This window comes from Artibeus jamaicensis, unplaced genomic scaffold (genome assembly GCF_021234435.1).
Source record: "Artibeus jamaicensis isolate MK-2021 breed Jamaican fruit bat unplaced genomic scaffold, CSHL_Jam_final contig_475, whole genome shotgun sequence".
NCBI classification, from domain to species: Eukaryota; Metazoa; Chordata; class Mammalia; order Chiroptera; family Phyllostomidae; genus Artibeus; species Artibeus jamaicensis.
In genome coordinates, this window is record NW_026521852.1 from 1,460,046 (window position 1) to 1,484,062 (window position 24,017).

The 24,017-nt window shown below is 44.6% G+C and overlaps 1 protein-coding gene across 1 annotated transcript; it reads right to left on the minus strand.

Moving 5' to 3' along the window:
- Positions 1-2,775: 2,775 nt before the first annotated feature.
- LOC128627835 (uncharacterized) lies at positions 2,776-9,790 on the minus strand. Its single transcript, XM_053667932.1, has 6 exons — positions 9,752-9,790; positions 9,418-9,531; positions 9,198-9,311; positions 7,794-9,023; positions 4,860-7,004; positions 2,776-4,382 (listed from the first exon to the last, which is right to left on the minus strand). Exons 1-6 carry the CDS (start codon positions 9,788-9,790, stop codon positions 3,477-3,479), a joined length of 4,548 nt encoding a protein of 1,515 aa, XP_053523907.1. The 3' UTR covers positions 2,776-3,476.
- Between the last annotated feature and the right edge of the window lie 14,227 nt (positions 9,791-24,017).

A 24,017-nucleotide genomic window follows, 5' to 3' on the forward strand; every position in this document is an offset into this window, starting at 1 on the left:
GCAATGTAATATAATGTAATGTAATATAATATAATATTATAATATAATATAATATAATATAATATAATATAATATAATATAATATTCTCGCATTTTTCACCTGTGTTCCTCTACAGTACTAAACAAGTGGGGGCTTCTCACCATTGAGAGACACTCAAGGGGACTGGTGCCATGAGGAGTGCCACACTGGGGAGCAAGGGCCATGACAGGACACATGCAGATAGACAGGCAGCTTGCAGCTTGCATGGCTCGCTTACCAGAGAGTAAAGGCATGCCCAACATCCCAATGGCTCTGTGAATATGATGCTATCTTTGCAGATATCATGGACTTGCCCAGCCTTTAAGGGATCACAAGAAAATTGGCATAGTCGTCAGAATTCCCTCACAGAATGGTATGGAGCCAGCACCCCTGCAGGAGAGCTTGGACTGGCCAGTCACCAGCAGGTAGTATTTGGTGGCCAGACTCTTAGAAGCTTGGCCTCCTAGCCCAAGACTGGCTTATGCCAAAGGTACACAGACACAGTGGCAAAAGCCCTGTGAGTGATGGGGACGACCCTAGAAATGTCCTGTGCCTAGGCAGCTCTGGAGGCCAGCAGTGGGGTGTTTCTTTCAGCTTTGTGAGCTGTGACTGAGAGAGACTACACTTCTCAAGACACTGACATTCCCAGAGCCAGGAGAGGGAGCAAAGGCACTGAAGTCTGAAGAAGAGGAGACTGCACTTCCCTCATATGGCAAAGTTTCAGAAACACAGAGAAAGAGAAATAAAGCTGAGCACTGAAGGATTCAGTCTGGGCCCTGGTAAAAAGACTCTCAGGAGCTGAGCTGAGGCAATCCCTCTCTCCTCTCACAGTAAGTCATTCAGGAAAAAAATGACAGGTGGGTGGGAAGAAACTGAGTTCCCAGAGGCAGTGGCCTATGGCTCTGGAGGTAGTTTGGATGTGGGAATGCCCTTCCCTCCCCTGCCCAACACAGACATGGAATACTGTTGCTGAGAAGGACTGGCCAGAGGCCCTGCCAGGGCTTGGCACTCTGGGGAAGCCAGTGTTGTAGGCAACAGATGAGTCAATGCACGCTCTCGGAGACGAAAATAGGTTTCAAAGATTTCTAGTTTTATTGATTACAAAATAATAGTCCAATTATAAATTTGGTGGCCAAGCTTTACCTGCGCAGGGGCGAGCTTCCCAGATGTGAACGGAGTCATATTAGCTTTTAAAGCTACAGATGGAAGTCGCGCGTGGCTCACAGACTACGGGGTTTTTATAGGGCAGAGCAAGCGAATGCGGGGTTACAGAAGCAGATGTGGCAGTTAGCTATTAGCCAGGTTGCTAAGTTAAAAAAACGGCGAAAGTCTCTAATTGGTGGGTGGGAGCTGGGGGGTCTCTTCTGGAGGGCCTTGGTCAGTTACCTTATTTGGCTAGGAATTTTTACCCCAGCCGTTCCCTGACATTTATTTATTACCTAGTCTCAGGAACTGCAGATGCCTAACGGCTGTTTGTATGTTTCTACTACTAATGGCTATTACATTCCCCCTCCGGTTAGGTAGCAGTTAAACCATTGACTGCCGGTCATCTTGAGGCAGGATAGTATGTGGTTGGGACAATACCATAAGCTTGATGGCATCAATCCTGTCCCTGATGAATGCAAAAATCTTATTCAAGATCCAGGGGCCTGTAGTCAGGGCAAGCAATAGGATAAGTATAGGGCCAGCTAATGCGGAAATAAGCGTGGTCAGCCAAGGGGAAGCTTTAAACAGAGAGGCATACCATGAAGAGGTCTGTTCCTCTTGTTCTCTTTCTTTTAGTCTCTTGGTTAGCATCTTTATGCTTTCTCTGATTACCCCGAATGGTTGGCATAAAAACAGCACTCTTCCCCTAAGGCTGCACATAATCCTCCTCGTTGAAGAAACACAAGATCAAGCCCCCTTCGGTTCTGAAGTGCTACCTCAGCTAAGGAGTCTACTTGGCGTTCTAGGTACATTACTTGTTCCTGGAGCAGGGAGACGTCTTTAGAGAATGTCTGTGATAACTGTCTAAGGCTATCCTCCCCATGGATCAGTGCCCCCGCTCCAACAGCTGCTGATCCAATTATACCAATGGTGGCAGCTATGGGTATGAGCAATGGAGTCCGCTTGACTCTGGAAGGGGGTCGTAGTATAAAGTCGGGATCCCCTCCATACAGGTATACTTGGGGAATAATATACGCACTAACACAAAGTTCTGGGTTAGTAGGAACTATACATTTAAAAATACCTTGGGTACATATAAACCATAGCCCTTCTGGGGCTCTTGTTACAGTCAATGTTCCTGGGGTCTTTGGTATGTATACTAGGTTGAGACAGTAATCTGCATAATTTGAATTGTTAAGGGTGAAATTAGCTAACAAGTAACAGGTTCCCTGTCCATGAAACTCTGCTAATGTGATGGTACCTTCAAATTCACATTGTTCAAGACCTTCCACCTATCTTTTCCCTGGGGGAAGGCGCATTGTGATGGGAGTGTTATTTCCCCCTGCGGAGGAGTTAACCCCCAGGCCAACATAGAATGGGGGCCTTGGGCTAAGGCATAACCAACAAGACTCAGTAACATTTGGCATAGTATAGTTAAAATAAGGAAACACTTGTTCTAAGAGGCTTAGGGCCGACTCTCCTTGATGATGAGGCCTGCCTACTAGGGGTGGTGGGCTTCGGAGGAATGGCCTAGGGTTCTCCTCTTCCTCTCTAGGCTGCGCTGAGGCCTCAGTTGCCCTGGGAGGGAGTCTGGTTCCTTTTGGGTCAGGAGAGCGCGTAGCGGCTAGGCTTACAGTAGGTTTGGGCGGGCGAGGTGGCAATCTGCCTACTGCTCCTCTCAGGAGGGGCCTTCCCCTGGTGGGTAATCTCTTTACAGTAAATAGAGTTCCTGGGTCATCCCCTGTGATATATAGGCGGAGGCCCCAGGTTCGTCCTTTAGCCCATTTGGGGTCTTTAGGGTTTAAAACAGTTATTACAGTTGGATTACAGTCGTTTGTGGCGCAGTTCCGATTCCATCTTTCACCCTTTTGGAGGGTGATAGTTTTATCCCTTCCCCCTCCGAGGCTCCACCCATTGGAGAGGGTCTCACAACCCCATGCTTTACAGTAGTAGTCCCCAAGAGCGCTGCCACACGTCTGTCTTTTCCCTGGTGGGGATTCTGGGCAAGTGTAGAACCGGGTTCGGATGAGGTCTCGATTTAAGCCATCTTCTCCCCCACCCTTTTCACAGAGATTCCCTAATCCTTGTTTGTATGGGTCTATTCTGTTCATTCCGGGAACATCACAAAGTTTGTCACCAAAAAACTGGGAGAAATCTGCACTTAGAGTTACTGGGCCTGTATCCCAAGTAAAATTTGTGGCAATGACTGTGCCATCTGCTGTCCTTATGAGTACCCACTCCTGCTGTTCTAGGCCTTGGCTTAGAGCTTTCCCGTGGTTCATGGACAGAGTTACTATAATCAGGAACAACCTTACTGTTTTAGGAACTTTAGGCTCAGCGGTCGCTCAGGATCTCTGCTGACTCGCCATGTGCCTTGATGTTCCCTAGGAGGTTGAGCTGGCTTTGTGTGTGATAGATGAATCCAGTAGGGTTTCTCTGCGACTCGCACTGCAGAGAGGGTGCTGAGCAGGACCTGGAAGGGGCCGACCCACCGTGGCTCCAGGTTTCCTCGCCGGTGGTTGAGGATCCACACCCACTGGCCTGGTTCAGGAGGAGTAGGCCACTGGGTCGTTTCAGCTGGGGGCTGATGTCGTAGGACTCGTATCTCCTGTCGCACCTGCTGCAAGGCCTGGAGGGACTTAAGGAAGTTATAATTTGTGCTGGCTATTTCTTCACTGGAAAGTTTGGGAATAATGGGGACAGGTTGCCCAAACATGATTTCATATGGGGTCCAAGACCCCACGTAAGGGGTATACCTTACCCGGAATAAGGCAAAAGGAAGAAGCTCGACCCAGTTTTCGCCAGTCTCTTCCTTTAATTTAATAATAGTCTCTTTTAGAGTTCTGTTCATTCTTTCTACTTGTCCTGAACTCTGGGGTCTATAAACACAATGGAGCTTCCATTCAATCATTAATTTGCTGGCCAATTCTTGGGAGACCTTTGAGACAAAGGCCGGGCCATTATCTGAGCCAATAGCTAATGGAAGCCCATATCTGGGGATAATTTCTCTTAGGAGTGGTTTGCATACAATGGAAGCGGTCTCCCCCTTAGTGGGGAAGGCTTCAGTCCAACCTGAGTAAGTGTCTACTAATACTAAGAGATACTTATACCCAGATTTTCCTGGTCCCATTTCGGTGAAATCTACTTCCCATAGCTCACCTGGACTCTTACCTCGGTACCTCACCAGGGGAGGATACTTCTTATTCTGGGCATTTACCTTAGCGCATGTCTGACATCTAGTGGTTACTGACTGAACTGTATCTCTTAACTTTGACCCTGTATAATATTTCTTTTTTTTTTTAAAGTGGTGTTTTTTTGTTTTAAGATTTTATTTATTTATCTTTAGAGGGGAAGGGAAGGAGAGAGGGAGAGAAACATCAATGTATGGTTGCCTTTCGTGCGTCCCCTGCTGGGAACTGGCCTGCAGGGAACCTGCCTGCAACCCTGGCATGTGCCCTGACTGGGAATCGAACCGCGATTGTCTGGTTCGCAGCCCCGCGCTCAATCCACTGAGCTACACCAGCCAGGGGAATATTTCTTTATTAACTGTTCTAATCTGGTCTGGCCGAGGTGTGTGCTCGCATGCAACTCTTGGGCTATTGTTCTTAAGACCCCTTGGGGAAGGAAAATCTTGGAGTCAGGTAGTACAATTTGCCCTTTAGAGTTTTTAACCCCCCCCTGCCTTTAGACCAACTTGCTCTTCCTCGGGGGTGTAGATAAGTTTTGGGGGGATTTCGAGGCGTGGAATGAGTGGAAGAACAACTACTTCTCCTTCAGCAGCTTTCCGAGCAGCGGCGTCAGCTAATTCGTTTCCCCTGATGATGGGTGACTCACCTTTCTGATGCCCTCGGCAATGTATTATGGCTACCTTAGCGGGGAGCCATATAGCTTCCAAGAGGGCCAGGATCTCTTCCTTGTTCTTAACTTCCTTCCCACCGGCAGTAAGGAGGCCACGCTCTTTGTAAATGGCTCCGTGGATGTGAGCGGTGGCGAAAGCATACCTGCTGTCGGTGTAGATATTAGCGGTCTTACCTTCTGCTAGACGCAGAGCCTGGATTAGGCCAATCAGTTCAGCTCGCTGGGCTGAAGTTCCAGCTGGCAACGCCTTCTGCCAGATCACCTTCGTCTCAGTGGTGACTGCCGCCCCTGCTAGTCGCCGCCCTTCCCGCATGAAGCTGCTTCCATCAGTAAAAAGAACTAAATCAGGCTTGTCATAGGCCTGGTCCCGTAAATCGGGTCGGGAACCAGTGATAGAGTCTAATACCCATGTACAGTTATGGGTTATAGCTGCGTCTGGTAAGGGCAACAAGGTCGCAGGGTTCAGGGTGGTTGTTTTGACGAACTGCACAGCTGGAGGATTTAGGAGCTGAGCTTGATACTGAGTCAGTCGGGCATTCGAAAGCCATCTGTCTGGGGGTGCCCGTAAGACCTGCTCTAGATAGTGCTCTCCGATTACCTGAATGTCTTGGCCTAAGGTGAGCTTGCTTGCTTCTTTGACTAACACAGAGGTGGCCGCTAAGGCCCTCAGACATGCTGGCCAGCCAGAAGCTACAGGGTCAAGTCTCCTTGATAGGTAGGCTACAGGTCTTCTCCATGGACCGAGCTCTTGGCACAGCACCCCTAATGCAGTTCCTTCTTTCTCGGCTATGAATAGTTGAAATGGCTTAGATAGGTCCGGCAGCGCTAATGCCGGGACCACAACGAGGGCCTCCTTCAGGGCCTGGAAGGCCCTTCTTGCCTCGCTAGTCCGTTCAAACTTTTCTTCCTTTCCCCAAGTTAGCTGGTGCAGTGGTTGGGCCAACTCTGCAAAACCTAGGATCCAAAGCCGACAGTATCCTACTGCTCCGAGAAACTCCCGTACCTGTCTCTTGCTGGTAGGTTCTGGGATTTGTAGGACTGTTTGAATCCTCTGATTGGATAAGGTTCTTTGCCCATTCTGCAGGTTATACCCCAGGTAACTTACGGTTTGAGTCACAATCTGGGCTTTCTTGGCTGACACACGGTATCCCATCTTTTCTAGGTCTCGGAGTAGGTCCTTAGTAGCAGCCTCGCACTTCTCCGCACTCCTCTCCGCAATGAGGATGTCATCCACATACTGCAGGAGTACTGTCGTGGGGTGGGAGATGTGGAAAGCCTGCAAGTCCTTACCTAGGGCCTCACTGAAAATGGTAGGTGAGTTCTTAAACCCTTGTGGTAGGCGCGTCCAGGTATACTGGCCTACTAATCCATTTTCAGGATCATTCCACTCAAAGGCAAAGATCTCTTGGCTTTGACGGGCTAGCGGTATGCAAAAGAAGGCGTCCTTTAAATCTAGTACCGAGTAATGAGTATGAGTCGGGGGCAAAGAACTTAGCAGGGTATATGGGTTGGGCACCGTGGGATGTATAGTCTCTACCCGCATATTTACTTCCCTCAGATCTTGAACTGGCCGGTAATCCGCCGTCCCAGGCTTTTGTACTGGTAACAAGGGAGTATTCCAGGCTGACTGACACTCCCGTAGAATACCTGCTTTTAGAAGTCGCTTAAGGTGTTGGGCGATCCCCTGCCGTGCTCGGCTGGGTACTGGGTACTGTCTCACCCGAATAGGGCTGGCAGTGCTTTTTAGCTGGACTAGCACTGGAGGTTGGTGGAGTGCTAGGCCTGGTGGATTAGTCTCTGCCCAGACTCTGGGAATCTCAGAGAGGAGGGTTTCTGGTACTCCTTTCTCCTCCTTACCTTCCTGGAGGGTTGCCAGCAGGTATTCTTCTGAGAGTGGCACAGTTACCTCTACCCGGGCAGGTCCTGGAGTATTGGTCCCTGGCACCTCAGTCTGTTTGAAAGTGATGGTGGCCTGAAGTTTCTGCAATAAATCTCTCCCGAGCAGTGGGTAGGGACAATCCGGAACCACTAGGAATGAATGGGTTATGGTGCCCAGCCCCAAGTCTGTGACCCTTGCAGTAGTCCATGGGTAAGATTCCTCTCTGCCAGTAGCCCCTATGATCTTGGTAGTTGTCTTTTGTGCCTTTCCTTGTGGTTGCTTTAAGACTGAAAAAGTGGCCCCCGTGTCTACTAGGAAATTTATTGGCTTCCCTTCGACGTTCAGAGTGACCATGGGCTCCTGGGGGCCAACTGGTATAGAGCCCCGGCCCCGTCAGTCTAGAGTCTGAAGCAGGACGGGGGTCCTTTCCTCTAACACGGGTGGCCTGGCTCTGCGTTTAGGGCAATCTCGTTTCCAATGTCCTATTTCCTTGCAGTAGGCACATTGATCTTTGTTTAAGGGAGCCTGCCGTTGCTGGGCTCCATCCCTACCTTTCTCCCTCCGGCCAGGTTTCTGAGCTGCTATGAGGATCTTGGCTACTTCCTTTGCTCTACCTATCTCGGGGTCATCTCTGTTTACATAAACTTTCTGAGCAATTTCTAACAGCTTGCTTAGGTTTTCTTCTTAAAAAAACCACGCCCGCCCCAAAACCTTCAATCTTCTGTAGTTTCTTCCTAATATCTGACATCGCCTGTGTGACAAAGGCAATATTGACAAGCCTGCGATTTTCTGGCGCTTGGGGGTCTAGGGGGTATACACCCGGTAAGCCTCTAGAAGCCTCTCTAAATATGCTGCTGGGGATTCCTCTCTCCCTTGGGTGACCTCACTTACCTTACTGAAATTGGTTGGCTTTCTGGCTGCTGCTCGTACCCCCCTCAGGAGAGCTCGGCGATACTGGAATAGAGCTTCCCTCCCCGCACTTGAATTTGGGTCCCAGTCCGGAGGCGGGTTGGGGAGTATATCCCCAACCCCCCTCCGGTTTCCTCCCAGCCCTCCTTCTTCTTCCCTTACGGCCTTTTCGGCCTCTCGAAGGATTCTCTCTCTCTCTTCAGAGGTGAAGAGAGTTTGGAGTATCTGTTGGCAGTCATCCCACGTAGGCTGGTGGGTCCTAAAAACGGTCTCTAGAAGGGAGATTAAGCCCTGGGGCTTTTCAGAGAACGGGGGATTCTGAAGTTTCCAATTATATAAATCACTGGTAGAAAAAGGGACATAAACTAGACGAGGGGGATTAAAGGCCGGGGCATCAGGGCCCGGCGGCACCTCCCGGAGGGGCAAGATGTTGGCCCCTCCCTCTGAGGGGTGGGGCGCCCCTGGCCCGGGAAGCGGGACGCCAGCCCCTCCCACCTGGGGGTGGGGCGCCCCGGGCCCGGGAAGCGGGACGCCAGCCCCTCCCACCTGGGGGTGGGGCGCCCCGTATAGGGTTCCCCTCCTTGTGTGAGGGGGACTCATCAACTCCTCCCCCGTGGTGGAGTCGGGTTGCGGGGTAGGATTGTATGGCGGCGGGGCAGTTGGGGCTAGTAGAGAATCCTCTGGCTGCTCTGGCAGTACCGGATATAGACGGGGCTTCCTTTGTTCCTGCCCCTGGGGAGGAGTTTTCTCTCCGGGATTTACATGGGGCTTCCTTTGTTCCTGCCCCTGGGGAGGAGTTTTCTCTCCGGGATTTACTTGGGGCTTCCTTTGTTCCTGCTCCTGGGGAGGAGTTTTCTCTCCAGGATTTACTCGGGGGTGCCTTTGTTCCTGCTCCTGGAGAGGAGTTTTTCTCCCCCCTCCTGGCCTTTGTCTAGCAGCTACACAGACGCTCTGCCGCATCCTATTTCTGCCTGACTGACAACAGCGTATGTACTTCGGTCGTTCGGTAGCTATATCTACCCAAACATCTATATAAATCATCTGATCTGGATGGGGCACTCTGTAAACCACCCCTTGAATGGCATAGAGAAGGGGGAGGTTAAAAGTCCCTTCAGAGGGCCATCCTACGTCAAAGGCTGGCCATTCTAACTCACTGAAGGTCCGGAGAGTCTCAGGATCTGGAGGTGGCCCGCCGTACCCTCGGGCCCGCTTCTGAAAATCAGAAAAATTATTCAGAAGGCATTCTAATGCATTACTCGGTGCTGAGCCTCCTTGTCCCATCTTTGATTTCCGACGCGAGACGTTAACAGTCTCGAGACCTAGTAGGACTAAGGCAATTAAGAGTTCACACACGAACACACAACGGGCTTCCCCTCCTCCACTCACGCATAAACAAGCCGTGACACACAACTTCAGCTCTCTCACTCGTTCAGGGGCGCGGGCGCTTCGCAAGCGCTTTTGGTTAGAGCACGGAAATCGTAAGTGATCTCCTGCCGTAACCTAAACAGACGGGGGGGGGGGGGGGGGCACTCCAGTTCTTCCCCTCCCCCTATTACCAGAATAGAGCACAAAAAACTCTACCAGACGGGGACTGCAGTTCCCCTACCAGACGGGAGCGTAAAGCCCCGACCCCTGAGAGCGTCCTCCCAGTTTTTGGGGTCCCCTGGGCGGAATTCCGGCGGCGTCCCACCTTCAGCTTCAGGGCTCCGATGGCCGCGACCTTCCCAGATAGAGATCTCTCACAGATACCAGATACTTACCGGGCCGGCATACAGATGGGTTCTCCGAGGGCACGTGCGAATCTCGGTGGAACCTCCAAATGTTGTAGGCAACAGATGAGTCAATGCACGCTCTCGGAGACGAAAATAGGTTTCAAAGATTTCTAGTTTTATTGATTACAAAATAATAGTCCAATTATAAATTTGGTGGCCAAGCTTTACCTGCGCAGGGGCGAGCTTCCCAGATGTGAACGGAGTCATATTAGCTTTTAAAGCTACAGATGGAAGTCGCACGTGGCTCACAGACTACGGGGTTTTTATAGGGCAGAGCAAGCGAATGCGGGGTTACAGAAGCAGATGTGGCAGTTAGCTATTAGCCAGGTTGCTAAGTTTAAAAAACGGCGAAAGTCTCTAATTGGTGGGTGGGAGCTGGGGGGTCTCTTCTGGAGGGCCTTGGTCAGTTACCTTATTTGGCTAGGAATTTTTACCCCAGCCGTTCCCTGACATTTATTTATTACCTAGTCTCAGGAACTGCAGATGCCTAACGGCTGTTTGTATGTTTCTACTACTAATGGCTATTACACCAGCAGCCAGCACCCAGAAAGTTCTGCTCCCAGCAGGCTGATCAGAAGATGGAGGACCTCTGGGGACAAGCAGCTTGTGCTGCTGTATCTGTGGGTCAAGGCACAGCTTGAGGAGCCAAGGTTTCCACGAATGTTCCATGAGGCCACAGGAGATGTTACAGCTGGCAGTGTGACGAGGGAGACCAGGAGAATGCAGGCTGGGCCTGACACTGGGAAAACCACTGAAAAGGAGGGCACCAGAGAGCCATGGTGGTGGCAGCTGCAGGCGAGAGTAGTGCCTGTCAGAGAGGCCCCTGAAGATGACAGTGGCACCTATAGTCCCTGAAACAGAGGCTAGGTGACTCTAAGGGATGCAGTAGAGGCACCAAACACCAAGCCCACTTGATTGGTGTGCACAGGTGCTAGGAAATTGCAGGTCCTGGTGCCCACACACCAGCGTCCTGTTCAGGCCTAAATGGTCTGTCCACACTCCAGGGGTGTTTCCAAAAAAGGCTCCTTCTGGGCTCCAAAAAGACCATTTGGCTGTGCCAACCCCCCAACAACAGGAAGGAAATATCCTGCCAGACGCTGTGAGCTACATGTGCAAGTAGCCCGGGAATGATTTGGGTGGGGTCTGTGACAGAGATCAGAATGGCTATGTCAACACTTGGGGTTCTGATCCCAACTAGGGAAGGAGCAGAGGAACTTTACTCCTTGTTTCAAATGCAGTTGGTTGCAGTATATGCTGCCCTGTTGGCCACAGGGGCTATACCAGGAACTGCCCCCATGACAGTTAGGACCAGGTGTCCCATTGCCGGGTGGGTCAGGGACTGGCTGTCCAAGCTTGGAAGTGGGATGGCTCAGAGGCCCACATTAGCTGAGTGGGGGCTTCTCTGCAACAAAGCACTATTCTGTCCACTAGTCCTTTATGGGTTGTGTTACAGGAAATATTAAGTCCAGTTGTTTATGCAGATATGAAATCTACTATTCCCATTCATATAGAAGATAGGGATGCTGGCCCCTGCCAGGAAAGGCAGGCACCTATTCCCTCAGATGCATGGTACTCTGATGGGTCCAGCAGGGTCCATCCTACTGTGTGGACCACGTAGCAATTCCCCCCAAGACAGACACAATCTGGATTCATGCTGGTTGTAACACAGCAGCCAGTGGACAGAACTTCAAGCAGCATGGCTCCTGGCAGTCAGTGAAGACTTGCCCCTGAGTATTTGCACAGATAGCTGGGTGGAGTTCCAGCAGCTAGCATTATGGATCTCTACAAATAAATAGATGGTCATGCAGAGACCATTGTGGGGATAAGCTGTGTGGCAAGACTTATAGCATTTAGGCCACCAAGAATAAATCACTGTATATCATGTCAAAGGACATGCACCTCTTCCTTCCCCTGGGAATGATGAGGCTGATAATCTAATCAAGGTACCGTGACTAGAAATGGCAACTGCCAGTCCCTCAAGAAGGGAAGTAGCCAAGTGGCTACACCATCACCTCTTATATCCTGGGCAAAAGACCATTTGGTCTACCATCAAAATTTGGGGGTCACTGTTACACTGGCGGAAGTACAAGAAGCTTGAGAGACTTGTGTTACCTCCTAGAGAGAGCATAATGGAAGGCCTGTTGGAACTTGTGGACAGGTAGTGTGGGACAGGTATGGCTGACTTGATGGCAGGTGGAGGGAATTGGTCCCCTACCTAGTTGAGAGAGAGAGAGAAGTATCTTAAAACAGGTGTGGACATGACCACAGTACTTCTAGGTGCTTATCCCACAGTGAACCCAGATTAGGAAGCAGTGATTGCTGGGTGGGAACAGTTAGGTGCTGCTTGTGGGCAACCCTTAATATTTGCAAGTGATCAGGGGACATGTGTTACTCGGGCCTCAGTACAATAATGAGCTCAGGATTTGCTGACTGACTGCAATTTTTTTAATTTTATTTTTTATTGATTATGCCATTACAGTTGTTCTATTCCCCCCTTCATTCTCCTCCACCCTCCCTCCTGTCCCCACCATTACCCCCCCTTTAGTTTATGAACATGTGTCTCAAGTTCTCTAGATTCTATATTTCCCATACTATTCTTGCCCCCCATCTATTTCTATCTACCATCTATGCTACTTATTTTCTGTGCCTTCTCCCCCCTTCTCCTCCTCCCACTCCCCTGTTGCTAACCCTCCTTGATATCTTCATTTCTATGTTTCCACTCCTGATCTAGCTGTCCTTTTAGTTTGCTTTTGTTTTAAGTGTGATTGTTAATAACTGTGAGTTGGCTGTCCTTTCACTGTTCATGTTTTTTTAACTTCTTTTTCTTAGGTAAGTCCCTTTAACATTTCATATAATAAGGGCTTGCTGATGATGAACTCCTTGAATTTGATCTTATCTGAGAAGCACTTTATCTGTCCTTCCATTCTAAATGAAAGTTTTGCTGGATAGAGCAATCTTAGTTGTAGGTCTTTGGATTTCATGACTTGGAATACCTCTTTCCAGCCCCTTCTTGCCTGTAAGGTCTCTTTTGAGAAATCCACTGACAGTCTGATGGGAACTCCTTTGTAGGTGACTGTCCCCTTAGCCCTTGCTGCTTCTAGGATCCTCTCCTTCATTTTAATCTGGCTAATATAATGATGATGTGCCTTGGTGTGTTTCTTCTTGGGTCCAACTTCTTTTGGACTCGTCGAGCTTCCTGGATTTCCTGGAAGTCTATTTCCTTTGCCAGATTGGGGAAATTCTCCTTTATTATTTGTTCAAATAAGTTTTCCACTCGTGGCTGTTCCTTTCCCCCTTCTGGCACCCCTATAATTTGGATGTTGGAGTGTTTAAAGATGTCCTGAAGGTTCCTAAGACTCTCCTCATTTTTTTAAATTCTTGCTTCTTGACTCTTTTCTGTTTGGCCATTATTTGCTTTCTTCTGGTCCACTCCATTGATTTGAGTCCCAGTTTCCTTTTCATCGCTATTGGTTTCCTGTGCAATTCCCTTCATTTCAATTAGTTTCGCCTTCATATGTTTCTCTAATTTGTGGCTATAATCAACTGGATCTGTGAGCATCCTGATCACCAGTGTTTTAAACTGTGCGTCTGAGAGTTTTGCTATTACTTCATCACTTAGATTTATAGGCTCTGGGGCTTTGAGTTCTTCTTGAGCCATTTTTGCCTGTTCGCGCCCCTTAAGTGTGAGGAGTGGAGCCTTGGACTCGCAGGTCGCTGGGTTGTGACTCTGTATGTGGGGGCATGGTCATAAGTTTGTGATATATGGCCTTTATTATGTTTATGATTGTTCCCTCTATTCCTACTTTCTTAAGAGTTCTTACGTAAATCTTGCTTGATTTTATCAAATGCTTTTTCTGTATCTATGGAGATGATCATGTGGTTTTTCTTCTTTATTTTTATACATGGTGTATCACATTATTGTTTTGTGAGTGTTGTACCAACCTTGCATTCCTGAAATAAATCCCATTTGATCATTGTTTTGATGTATTGCTGTATTCAGTTTGCTAATACTGTGTTGAGGATTTTAGCATCTAAGCACATGAGGTATACTGGCCAGTAGATTTTATTGTAGTGTCTGTATCTGGTGTTGGAATTTGGATAATGCTGGTCTTGTAAAATGAGTTTGAGAGCTTTCCCTGCTCTTGAATTTTTTGGAATAGTTTCAGAAGAAGATGTGTTAGGTCTTCTTGGAATGTTCGTAAAATTCACCTGTGAGGCCACATATGGAAGGCAACCAATCAATGTTTCCCTGTCATATGAATGTTTCTCCTTCTATTTCTCCCAATTCCTCTCTTTCTAAAAGTAATGAAAAAAAGTCCTCAGATGAAGATAAAAACAAACAAACAAACAAATTAAACAAATAAATAAAAAGTCCTGTGTAGTTATACCATGAAGGGCTTCTGGGGGATAACTTAGTTCAGATTTGAAAAACAGAGCCTAGCAACCATTTCTGCACAGAGACCTTCCATACAAACCCCACTTCTGGGGGAAACTGCACTAAGATGCCTGCTTCCCACAATGAACTGCCTGCCTGGACTATATTCCTGCCATTTGAGTCAGTACGTACACAGGAGTTCCAGGAATTGTAGTTCAACCAATGGGAACAAGGCTTTCCCTGTCTTACTGGAGCTCTACAGCTCTATCCTCCAGTATCTTCATCAAATAACCAGAGAGGCTCCATTCTGACTGATCAGGACAGTGATACATATATATATATATATATATATATATATATATATATATATATATATATATATATAATACATGCACTAGCAATTGTTAACAGGTAAAAAAGTAACAGAATTAAAATTAGCCTGTGACTCCATTAGAAGCAGAACTAGAAGTCAAAATAGATCATAATAACAACATAAAATTATATTGATGGATAGATCCTTCATCAAGGTTTGTTAACTAAGCCCCAAAACAGAAGAAAGACCACTGAACTTGGTCCAGAAGCCCTTGGTTGGGTCTGCACTGTGGACTTCAGAATAGTGAGACCAAGAGCCACACCATAGCCGAGATGCTGGCCCCCATGAAGGCCTGTCCTGGGCTGCTTCTTCCCTCATCCTTAACTGTCTTCTTGAAAGACACTCATCAGTTTCCATGACTTTGATCACCATCTGTGTAATCACTCACAGACCTCTGGGCCAAACTGTCTCCTGTAGACATAAAACCTTACATGCTCCATAAATTCAGTTGTTCATAAAAAAACATATTATTCCCTATTCTCTCCCATATTTATGTACTTTATAAAAGTTTTAATGAGATATAATTCACTGACCATAAAATTCACCCACTTGAAGTATACAGTTCATTGGTTCTTAGTATATTTACACAGTTGTGTAACTATCACTGTGAACTAATTTTAGAATATTTTTATACCCCCAAAAAGAAACCCTGTACTCATAACAGTCACTTACCATTTCCCCCTCCCCCAGCCTGGAAACCACTAATTTACTTTCTGTCTCTGTGAATTTGCCTAGTCTACATATCTCATATAAATAGAATACAGTAAGTGGTCTTTTGTGACTGGCTTCTTCAGCTTAGTGTAATGTTTTCAAGGTTCATCAATACCACAGTATTCCTTCCTTTTTATGACTGAATAATATTCTGTTGCATGGATGTTCTATATTGTATTTGTCCATTCTTCAACTGATTGATGTTTGGGTTAGTTACACTTCTGTGCTATTATAAATAATGATGCTTAAACATTCACACGCATTTTTGTGTGTGTGCACATTTTAGGTTTTTCTTGAGCATATACCTAGGCGTGGAACTGCTAGATCATATGGTAATGATATATTTTACTTCTTGAAGAACTGCCAAACTATTTTCCAAAGTGATTGCATCACTCTCACAAGCAATGTGTGAGGGTTCCAATTTCTCTACATTCTCCCTCAACACTTGTATTTGTCTACCTTTTTAAATGTACCCATCCCAGTGAGTAGGAAGTGATACTGCATTGTGGGTCTAATTCACATTTGTCTAGTGACTAATGATGTGGAACATCTTTTATGTACATATTAGTCACATGTATGTCTTCTTTAGAGAACTGTTAATTCATCAATTCAGATCTTTTGCTCATCTTTAAGTGGGTTAATTTTTTATTGTTTAGTTGTAAGAATTCTTTTTATATTCTGGACAAATCACCTGTCATTCCAGAGGTTATCTAATCACTATTGACAGTGTCTTTTGAAACACAAAAGTTTTTAATTTTGATGAAGTCCTATTTATTTATTTTATTGCTTGTACATATCTAATAAAAACTGCTTATCCCACGATCATGAAGATTTACTCTTATATTTCATCCTAAATGTTTTACAGTTTAAGCTTTTACATTTAGTTTTAAAATCCATTTTGAGTTAATTATTTTTGCTTCTGCTTATTCTATTTACTTCTATTTACTTCTATTTACTTCTATTCACTCTTCTTTCACTACCAGTTTAGGTCAGAACAGAAGTTAATCAAATAAATTGACAATCAAAATAGTATTCTGCCATGTTCAACAAAGGAAAAAAAAAGCATTTCAAGAAAGAACAACGAAAGTGATAGGAAGTGAGGACAATTGTGTCTTCTTACTTGAAAGATTAAATAGAGGGTGACCAGTATTCCCTTTTCATCAAATCTACATATCTCTGCTCTCAAATATTGACAGTAGGTGAATGAAGTCTCCAAAAAGAAACTTAACAATTTTCCTGAATATATCCTCTGAAAACCAAGCCTCCTCATTGATGTCCCCCCACCCCGACATTCTAAAAACCTTGGCTTACTTCCTGCTTCTTCTAGATGTGAGAGTTGGGCAGAAAAACAAAACAAAATGCTTGTACTTCAGAAACTGTAAAATTAGCAACACCTTACACTTCTAATATACTTCACAATTTATTTCATTGGTAGACATTACTATTACCCTCCCTATAATAAACAATTAAATCATCAAAAATTCCTAAATACTTACAAAATCACACAACCCATTTTTCCCTACCACAAAGTACAGTAATCCCAAAATGATTTCTAATGAACAGACACTTCAGTATGCCCACCTGTCTTATCCTTTGGAGCCTGCACTCCTCAAAGCAATGAAATACCAGCTTTTTCCCCTAGGTAGTCTGAGTGTTTACTAAAGCACTGGCCTGCAGGTATTGTTACCGAATGGGGTCCAAGAGGGGCAATATTTGGCCCACCAAGGGATGCCAAAACTGTTACAGAAAATAGGGGCCCCTCCCAAGAATGGTATACTAATACCTACTGGGCTCATCTGTCCGCTGCCAGAGGAAAGACAAATCTCAATGCCAGAGATTTGTGAAAAGGAAAGAAAAGGTTTGTTCAAAGCTATACAGACTTAAAGTAGTGACCCAATGTCCCCATTAAAATATCAAAGTCCTTTAGGATAACCACAGATACCCACAGCACTTCCTTCCCCCCTGCCCTGATTCGGGGTACTGTATCTCAGAAAAAGTAGCACATGTCTGTGTTTCAGGCCGCTGGCACCATCGGCTGTGTCACCATCCAGGCAGGATCTCTAATTACTCTAAAGGCATGTGGCACTTTCTCATGGTCCACTGGCAAGAGTTCTTTGTACTCATTTTCCAGGAGAAGTCTCTCCTACTTCCCAGGCCACGTGGCCAAAGGGGGCACCCCAAAGCCAAGTGGGCTTCTTCTACCAAAGATGCAGGGGTCCACACTCCACCAAAAGCATGTGGCTTTCTTCTTCATCTGGCTGCAGGGGTCCTCACTCTGCCCCAAACCGTGTGGCTCTTTCTGCCACCTGAGCAAGAGGGGGTCCTCACTCTGCTAAAACTTCATGCTTCTCTCTCCAATGGCTGCTGCATCTGCGTTTAAATCCCTGCACCAATCTTCCTCTGTACCCCTATTTCCGACTCCTGCCACGATCAGTTACACCTGCCAGTACTCCCATATCCTCCCAGCTTTACTGGGCTGTCATAGTGAGTCTGGGCAGGTGTGGCCCCATGGCATGGGGCCAATCAATTCCAAGCTGTCATGCAAGTGCTGTAACTCAGGGGACCAGCCCCCAGTTACATCCTGGGTAGAAGTCACTCCCTTCTCCCTGACTCAAAACATGGCCACAGCTATTTAACATATCTATGAAACCAGTTAAAGGTTATAGATATGTTAAATGACCATTCCAGAGGTTAGCTGCAAAACTCTTGCTATGCAAAACAGCTCTCAATGGCCCTGCTCTATTTGTCCCTTCACCCTGGGGGGGGAGGGCAGTGAGGACATCTTAATATTTCCTGGAAACCTTGAGTTCTGAACCCCATTCCAAATCCTTTTTGGGTGCCCTCCTCCTGGCTGTACCCTGTTACAGTATCTGAGCAAGGAGTTGAAGACTTTGCAGTATTGCCTTCAGTTGTTTCTCTCAGAATAAGGTATCTTTGATCTCTGATATTCTTAGCCCCTTGCCACAGCATAATTTACCATAACATTCTTTCCTTTAGAGCACTCACCTGAAAATTCTCTATGTTCTAGCCATATAGTTGGTGGTTGGCTGATCAGGTGAGGATGAATGGGAATGGATGAGAAGGAGCAGTAAACTGTACCAATAAATGAATAACTGCAGTAAAATGCTTTGATACATATTTAATCTCCTCCTATGCCTTAACTAGTCTTCATGTTTGATAGCATGGCAGAACAGTTTGTTTTTTCCTTTGCCTACCCTTATTTATGAGAGACCATTGGAAGGGTGGCTTTGCTGACTTAACTCAAAAGAAACACTTTGTTTATTGCACAAAAATGTAGAGCTGGAAACTAGGAAAGCTGGGTCTATAAGATCTTCCTATTCTAGAGTTTCAACCTTTCTTGCTGAAAATGACAGCGTTAGAATCTCTTACTCTTAACTCATCAGAATGTGCCAAAGTCAAAACTGCTACATGACTGAGTTTATACAATGCATTAAAAATACCCACATTAAATCCAGTCTCACCAGCAGTGAACAGTAACTTTGAGGTGGCCAATAATTTCAGAGAGTAATAAGAAAAAAGTTTCTTAAATGTATACCACTTACTCATTCATACTTAGATACCTCTGGGCACAGGTTTTGTTTAGTGAGTAATACACTGGAATTCAAATCATCAGCTGCAGTAAGTAAAGGCAGTTTCAGACTAACACTCTGTTTTCTGATACAGATTTGTGTTGAAAATCTATTTTTGAGCATCTTATTGTTTGGGAAAAGATAGCAAAAGGGTATAGGATATTTAAGGGAAAGAAATACTAAATGCAAATTACTCATAGGTACTGCAGATTATTCTCTCCATCATTTTTATAATGATAATATTAACAATTTTATTAACAGTTTTGAGAATGTCTATGCATTAACCTATATGTAAAACATTGACTTGTTTACTTTCTGAGATAGGTACTATTATTCTCTCCATTTTATCAGAAATAAAATTAAGGGACAGAGAGATTAACTAGCAGCTAATGGCTATATAATTTCTATGTGGCAAAACACTACAAGGCAGGTGCAGGAACACCCACAGTTGTGTCATAGCCAAAAAACTAAGACAATCTTTAATGAGGTGTATAAATAAGTTATAGTGTGTTTAGAAATGGAATAATATATAACAATGACAATGAATGAACCACTGTTAAACATGACATGAATCAATCTCAGAAACATGAGCAAATGAAATCAGACACAATATTATACATGTACATGATCCCATTTTTATAAACAAAAGAACAAATCAACAATAAGCTACTAATTAAGTATGCAAGCTTATTTCATAAAACTATAAATAACAAAGGAAGTGATCACTACACATCAGGAGAGTGATAATATTTAAAAAACATTGATAAAGCAATGATAAGGTAAGCCATGAAAAATAGGTTCTGTAAGTTCACATTGTGACAGACTAAGGACTGGCATATTTGTGGAGCAAATTAATGTATTTTGGAAGCAGATAGAAACTGAACAGTTTCTGGAAACTGAACTGGATAAGATAACAAACACTATTGTATTGAGCCACAGTTTCCCACATGGCTCAATACAATGCTGAGTCATCACATATCTATGGATACTGTTTTAGTTTCCAAATACCTCAAAGATTTGAATTCAGAAGTGAAACTAAACACATAGGTATATCAATTGCACTCTAAAACCAAATTGGTTGCTGCAGCTAAAGTATGACACAAAATAGTTATTCAATATTTGTTTCCTAAAATATTAACCATAACAATGGTATTCTATTAGGGCCCTCTCGCTGTAGTCAGACCTGCTCAGTGTTTTACAGTTTACAAGTGAAGTGATGCAGTTGTGAACGAGACTTCCAGTACTTTCTCCCTTATAACAAAACTTCAGAAATAGGGGTAAGAAAAACAAGAAAAAAACTTAAAAAGTCATTGTTCAGAGTCATTTAAAAGTAAAGAAGAAGAAGGAGGACGAGGAGGAGGAGGAAGAGAAGGACGAGGAAGAGGAGGACAAGGAAGAAGGAGAAAAGAAGAGGCAGAAGCACACCCGAGTGCTCCCTCTGCCTCTCGGTGTGTCCCTTTGTCATTTCCTTCACTATCTATTCTTCCAGCACTTCCTCCTCTGTAGACCTAAGTCTAAGTAGTTCTTGAAGATTTGCTTTTCCTTGCTTATTTTCTGTTTCTAAGTAAGTCCCTTGGGAGAGCTCTAAGTGTCCATGAAGGGGCATACACTTTAGGGGCACGATGCTTTTAAGCATTATATTAAAGGTAGAAACAGTTTTAAAAAAGGTCAATTCGAAGACAATTTTTTACATCAGTCATATATCAAACATGGCTAAGTAAATAGAAAAGATATTAAATAGTTAAAAACATATAACAAAATTGAGTGCCCTAATTATGAAATACTTCTTTATAATGTATTCAACAATGGAAATATCAAGTACATATGTAAACAAAGAAACATAAATGTTCAGGAAACATTTCATAAGTTAGGTTCCCTGAGAAACAGACTTAGAGATGGAAGTTTGAGAGGATGTGTTTCATCGAGGAGTGCTTTCAGGAACAGCGCCTGAAAGGAATGAGAGGAGCATGACTAAGCAGAGGGAAAATCTGAGCCGGGAAGCAGTTGCATTAGAACCCTCTGCTGGTCCCCAGGGCACTCTAAAGCTGGGATGGCCCTTCAAAAACGTGTCCAGGATAAGTCAAGGGACTGGGCCTTTGAACCGCTCAAAGTAGTAACCCTTCAAAGGACATAGGTTGCCCTCAGGGTAGAGATTGCAAGCTTGGGTGAGGCAGTTTACTTCTCAAAATGCCCTGTGCTTTTAAAATGCAGGTTCCTGGGTTTCATGCCCTAATCAAATATACCTGGCAAGAATCTGAATTATGTTTTTCAATGTCCCAGGTGATTTGTCATATGCAGCAAATGGGAGATACTTCTCACTCATTTTTTTACATATTTTACCATTTATCTTTGTTTCAAAATAGAGCTTTAGTAGTTATGTGTCTGAATACCTGTAACTTAATGCCTTGCAAATCCATCAAAATCAACTAATGTTTTTCTTAAAAAATATCTATTTATTTTAGAGAGAAAGGGGGAAAGAGAGACAGAAAGAGAGTGATTTGTTTTTCCACCTATGTATTTATGCATTGTTTGCTTGATTCTTGTAGATGCCCTGGCTGGGGATCAAACCAGCAACCTTGGCATATGGGACAACACTCTAACCTACTGAGCTATGCAGCCAGGGCTCAACTAATGTTGTGATAGATCTGCTGAGTTCTTATAAAAATTTAATATATTTGGCATTTGGAAGAATAGTTTTGCAATTGGTGATTGTGTTATTAGTTATTCACTATTTCTCGTAATTTAACCTATGAGATCAATTTCAATTTTCTACTTTAATATTATTTTAATAAAAGCAAATAAGTTCCTCTTTCAGAATTAAGTTTTATTTCATCAACCAAGAAGAAACAACTAATTATTGTATTTCTCAATTTTTCCTTGACTAAAATTAAATACAAACTAAATTACCACATGTCTAAATTTAATACATTTGCTGTTATTCTTCAAGCATTTCTTCAATATAGGTATAATTCTAAGCAATTCTTGAGTGGTTTGGACTTTGCATTTTTATTTTAGTAACTTGCTGTACCAGTTCTCAGTGTATTGCCTTTTGGCTAGAAATTTGTTGTTTATTACAGCTCTGCGACAATGGACTGAATTCTTTTAAGCATTTCTTTTTTATAGTGAGCATATGTTAAGCTTTCTTAATAGAAGGTGGCAGAAAAACATTGCAGAAAGTAAGAACTCTCCTATAGCTTCTCACTGCTTCTAGTGGGTTAACAGTGTGAGTGTAAGAATATCTAGTGGTGCTCTGCCACTGAGCCGTGTGCTCAGAATGCAATGCACAGACCTATGGAAACCTGGCAGCCCTGAACTGCCCTGGTCATCACCTTCCTGTGGTTCTCCTGACACAGGGTGCTATTCCAGGCTTCTCCCCACACTGGAATTCCAACTGCATGCCTGTACACCTGGCCACCAGCTGCCACTTGCTTGTACCCCATCTCTGCCTTGGAGGCTTGAGACAGACATCTGCACACCTGGCCACCATTTATGTTCATCTCACAGACACAGAATGACCCAGTGCCCTATACCAGCTTCAGGCCCACATGTATAGTCACCAGCCACAGCTCATTTATGCTCTGCCTGCTTTGTGGAGGGTTGGTTGCTGCAGACCAGCTCTGGTCCAGGCAACTAGTGAACTTCATGGCATCTAGTGGGTTGCAATTATACCTTTTCCAATGAGGTCTAAACTTCTGACTCAGAAAGGAGCCCCCTTTGGAGTTTGTCTTTCCTCAAACACCTTTCCTCTGCCCTAAGGTATCATATGAAGTTTTCATGTTATAGTTACACTTTTGTCATAGTTTAATCATTCTTTATGTTAATCTTCCACTGTATAAATCATTGTGTAGTTTTTCTCTCCTGATTGAACCCAGGCTGGTACCTGCACATCAGGTATTTTGATGTACATTAAAAATAGATATAATTTAAAACTTGTAGTACTGGAGCTTATACTTGATATAAAACTAGCTGACAACTACAATTTTGAGAAAGGGAAAAGGGAGGAAGAGGAACAGCAACAAGTGGAAAACTTATTTGAACAAATATAAAGGAGAACTTCCCCAGTCTGGCAAAGGAAATAGATTTCCAGGAAATCCAGGAAGCTCAGAGTCCCAAAAATGTTGGACCCAAGAAGGAATACACCAAGGCACATAATTACATTAGCCAGATTAAAATGAAGGAGAGGATCCTAGAAGCAGCAAGAGATAAGGGGACAGTCACCTACAAAGGAGTTCCCATCAGACTGTCAGTGGATTTCACAAAAGAGACCTTACAGGCAAGAAGGGGCTGGAAAGAAGTATTCCAAGTCATGAAATCCAAAGACCTACATCCAACATTGCTCTGTCCAGCAAAGCTTTCATTTAGAATGGAAGGACAGATAAAGTGCTTTTCAGATAAGATCAAATTCAAGGAGTTCATCATCAGCAAGCCCTTATTATATGAAATGTTAAAGTGACTTATCTAAGAAAAAGAAGATCAAAAAGATGAACAGTGAAAGGACAGCCAACTCACAGTTATTAACAACCACACTTAAAACAAAAGCAAACTAAGAGGAGCTAGATCTGCTCCTGACAGCTAGATCAGGAGCAGAACCATAGAAATTAAGATTTCATGGAGGGTTAGCAACAGGGAAGTGAGAGAAGGAGAAGGGGGGAGAAGGTACAGAAATAAGTACCATAGATGGTAGGTAGAAAATAGGGGGGAGGGCAAGAATAGTATGGGAAATATAGAATCTAAAGAACTTGAAACACGTGGTCATAAACTAAAGGGGGGAAGTGGTGAGGGAGGGGGTAAATGGTAGAGGGGAATGAAGGGGGGAATAGAACAACTGTAATGGTATGATCAATAAAATTAAATTAAAATTTTTAAAAAAGATGTCTTTCACAAAGGTCCTTCGGTGAAGAGGGTAGAGCCCTGCACCCATACCTACAACAGCAGTACAGGCTACAGCAATAAGCAAGCAAAGCACAAGCACTGCTGCCCAACACAGTAACAGCCCACCACCATTCAGTGGTTAGGGATGCTCACCATTCCTGTAAAGAATCATCTGTCAAGCATTCAATGCCAGGGGTATCAGAGGCTAATGCCTAGAAAGCTAGACTAACACTGTGGTGCACATCAGGGACATATATACAGCATTCTGCCCCTACTAGGGCAGGTACCCCACCTTGGGATGCAGTAAGCATATCTGAAGCTACAAGGTTTTGCAAGGCTACTTTTCTTATTTGATACACTTCCTCATTGAAGAAGCTTAAGGAGTCATGTGTTGCATTCAATGCACAGGCAGTGTACAAAGCCAAAGCAGTTATCTCAGTCTCAGTGACCACAGAAGCAGAAGCTTGAGGAGAAAAAACACCTAATGGATAATACCACCAGGGATTACACTTT

Coding starts and splice junctions, on each gene's coding strand:
- LOC128627835 (XM_053667932.1), bottom strand. CDS start 9,790: ATGACTCCGTTCACATCTGGGAAGCTCGCCCCTGCGCAG. Junction 7,005..7,793: donor AGCCAACCAATTTCAGTAAG/GTAAGTGAGGTC, acceptor GATTTATTGCAG/AAACTTCAGGCCACCATCAC. Junction 4,383..4,859: donor ACACCCCCGAGGAAGAGCAA/GTTGGTCTAAAG, acceptor ACATGCGCTAAG/GTAAATGCCCAGAATAAGAA.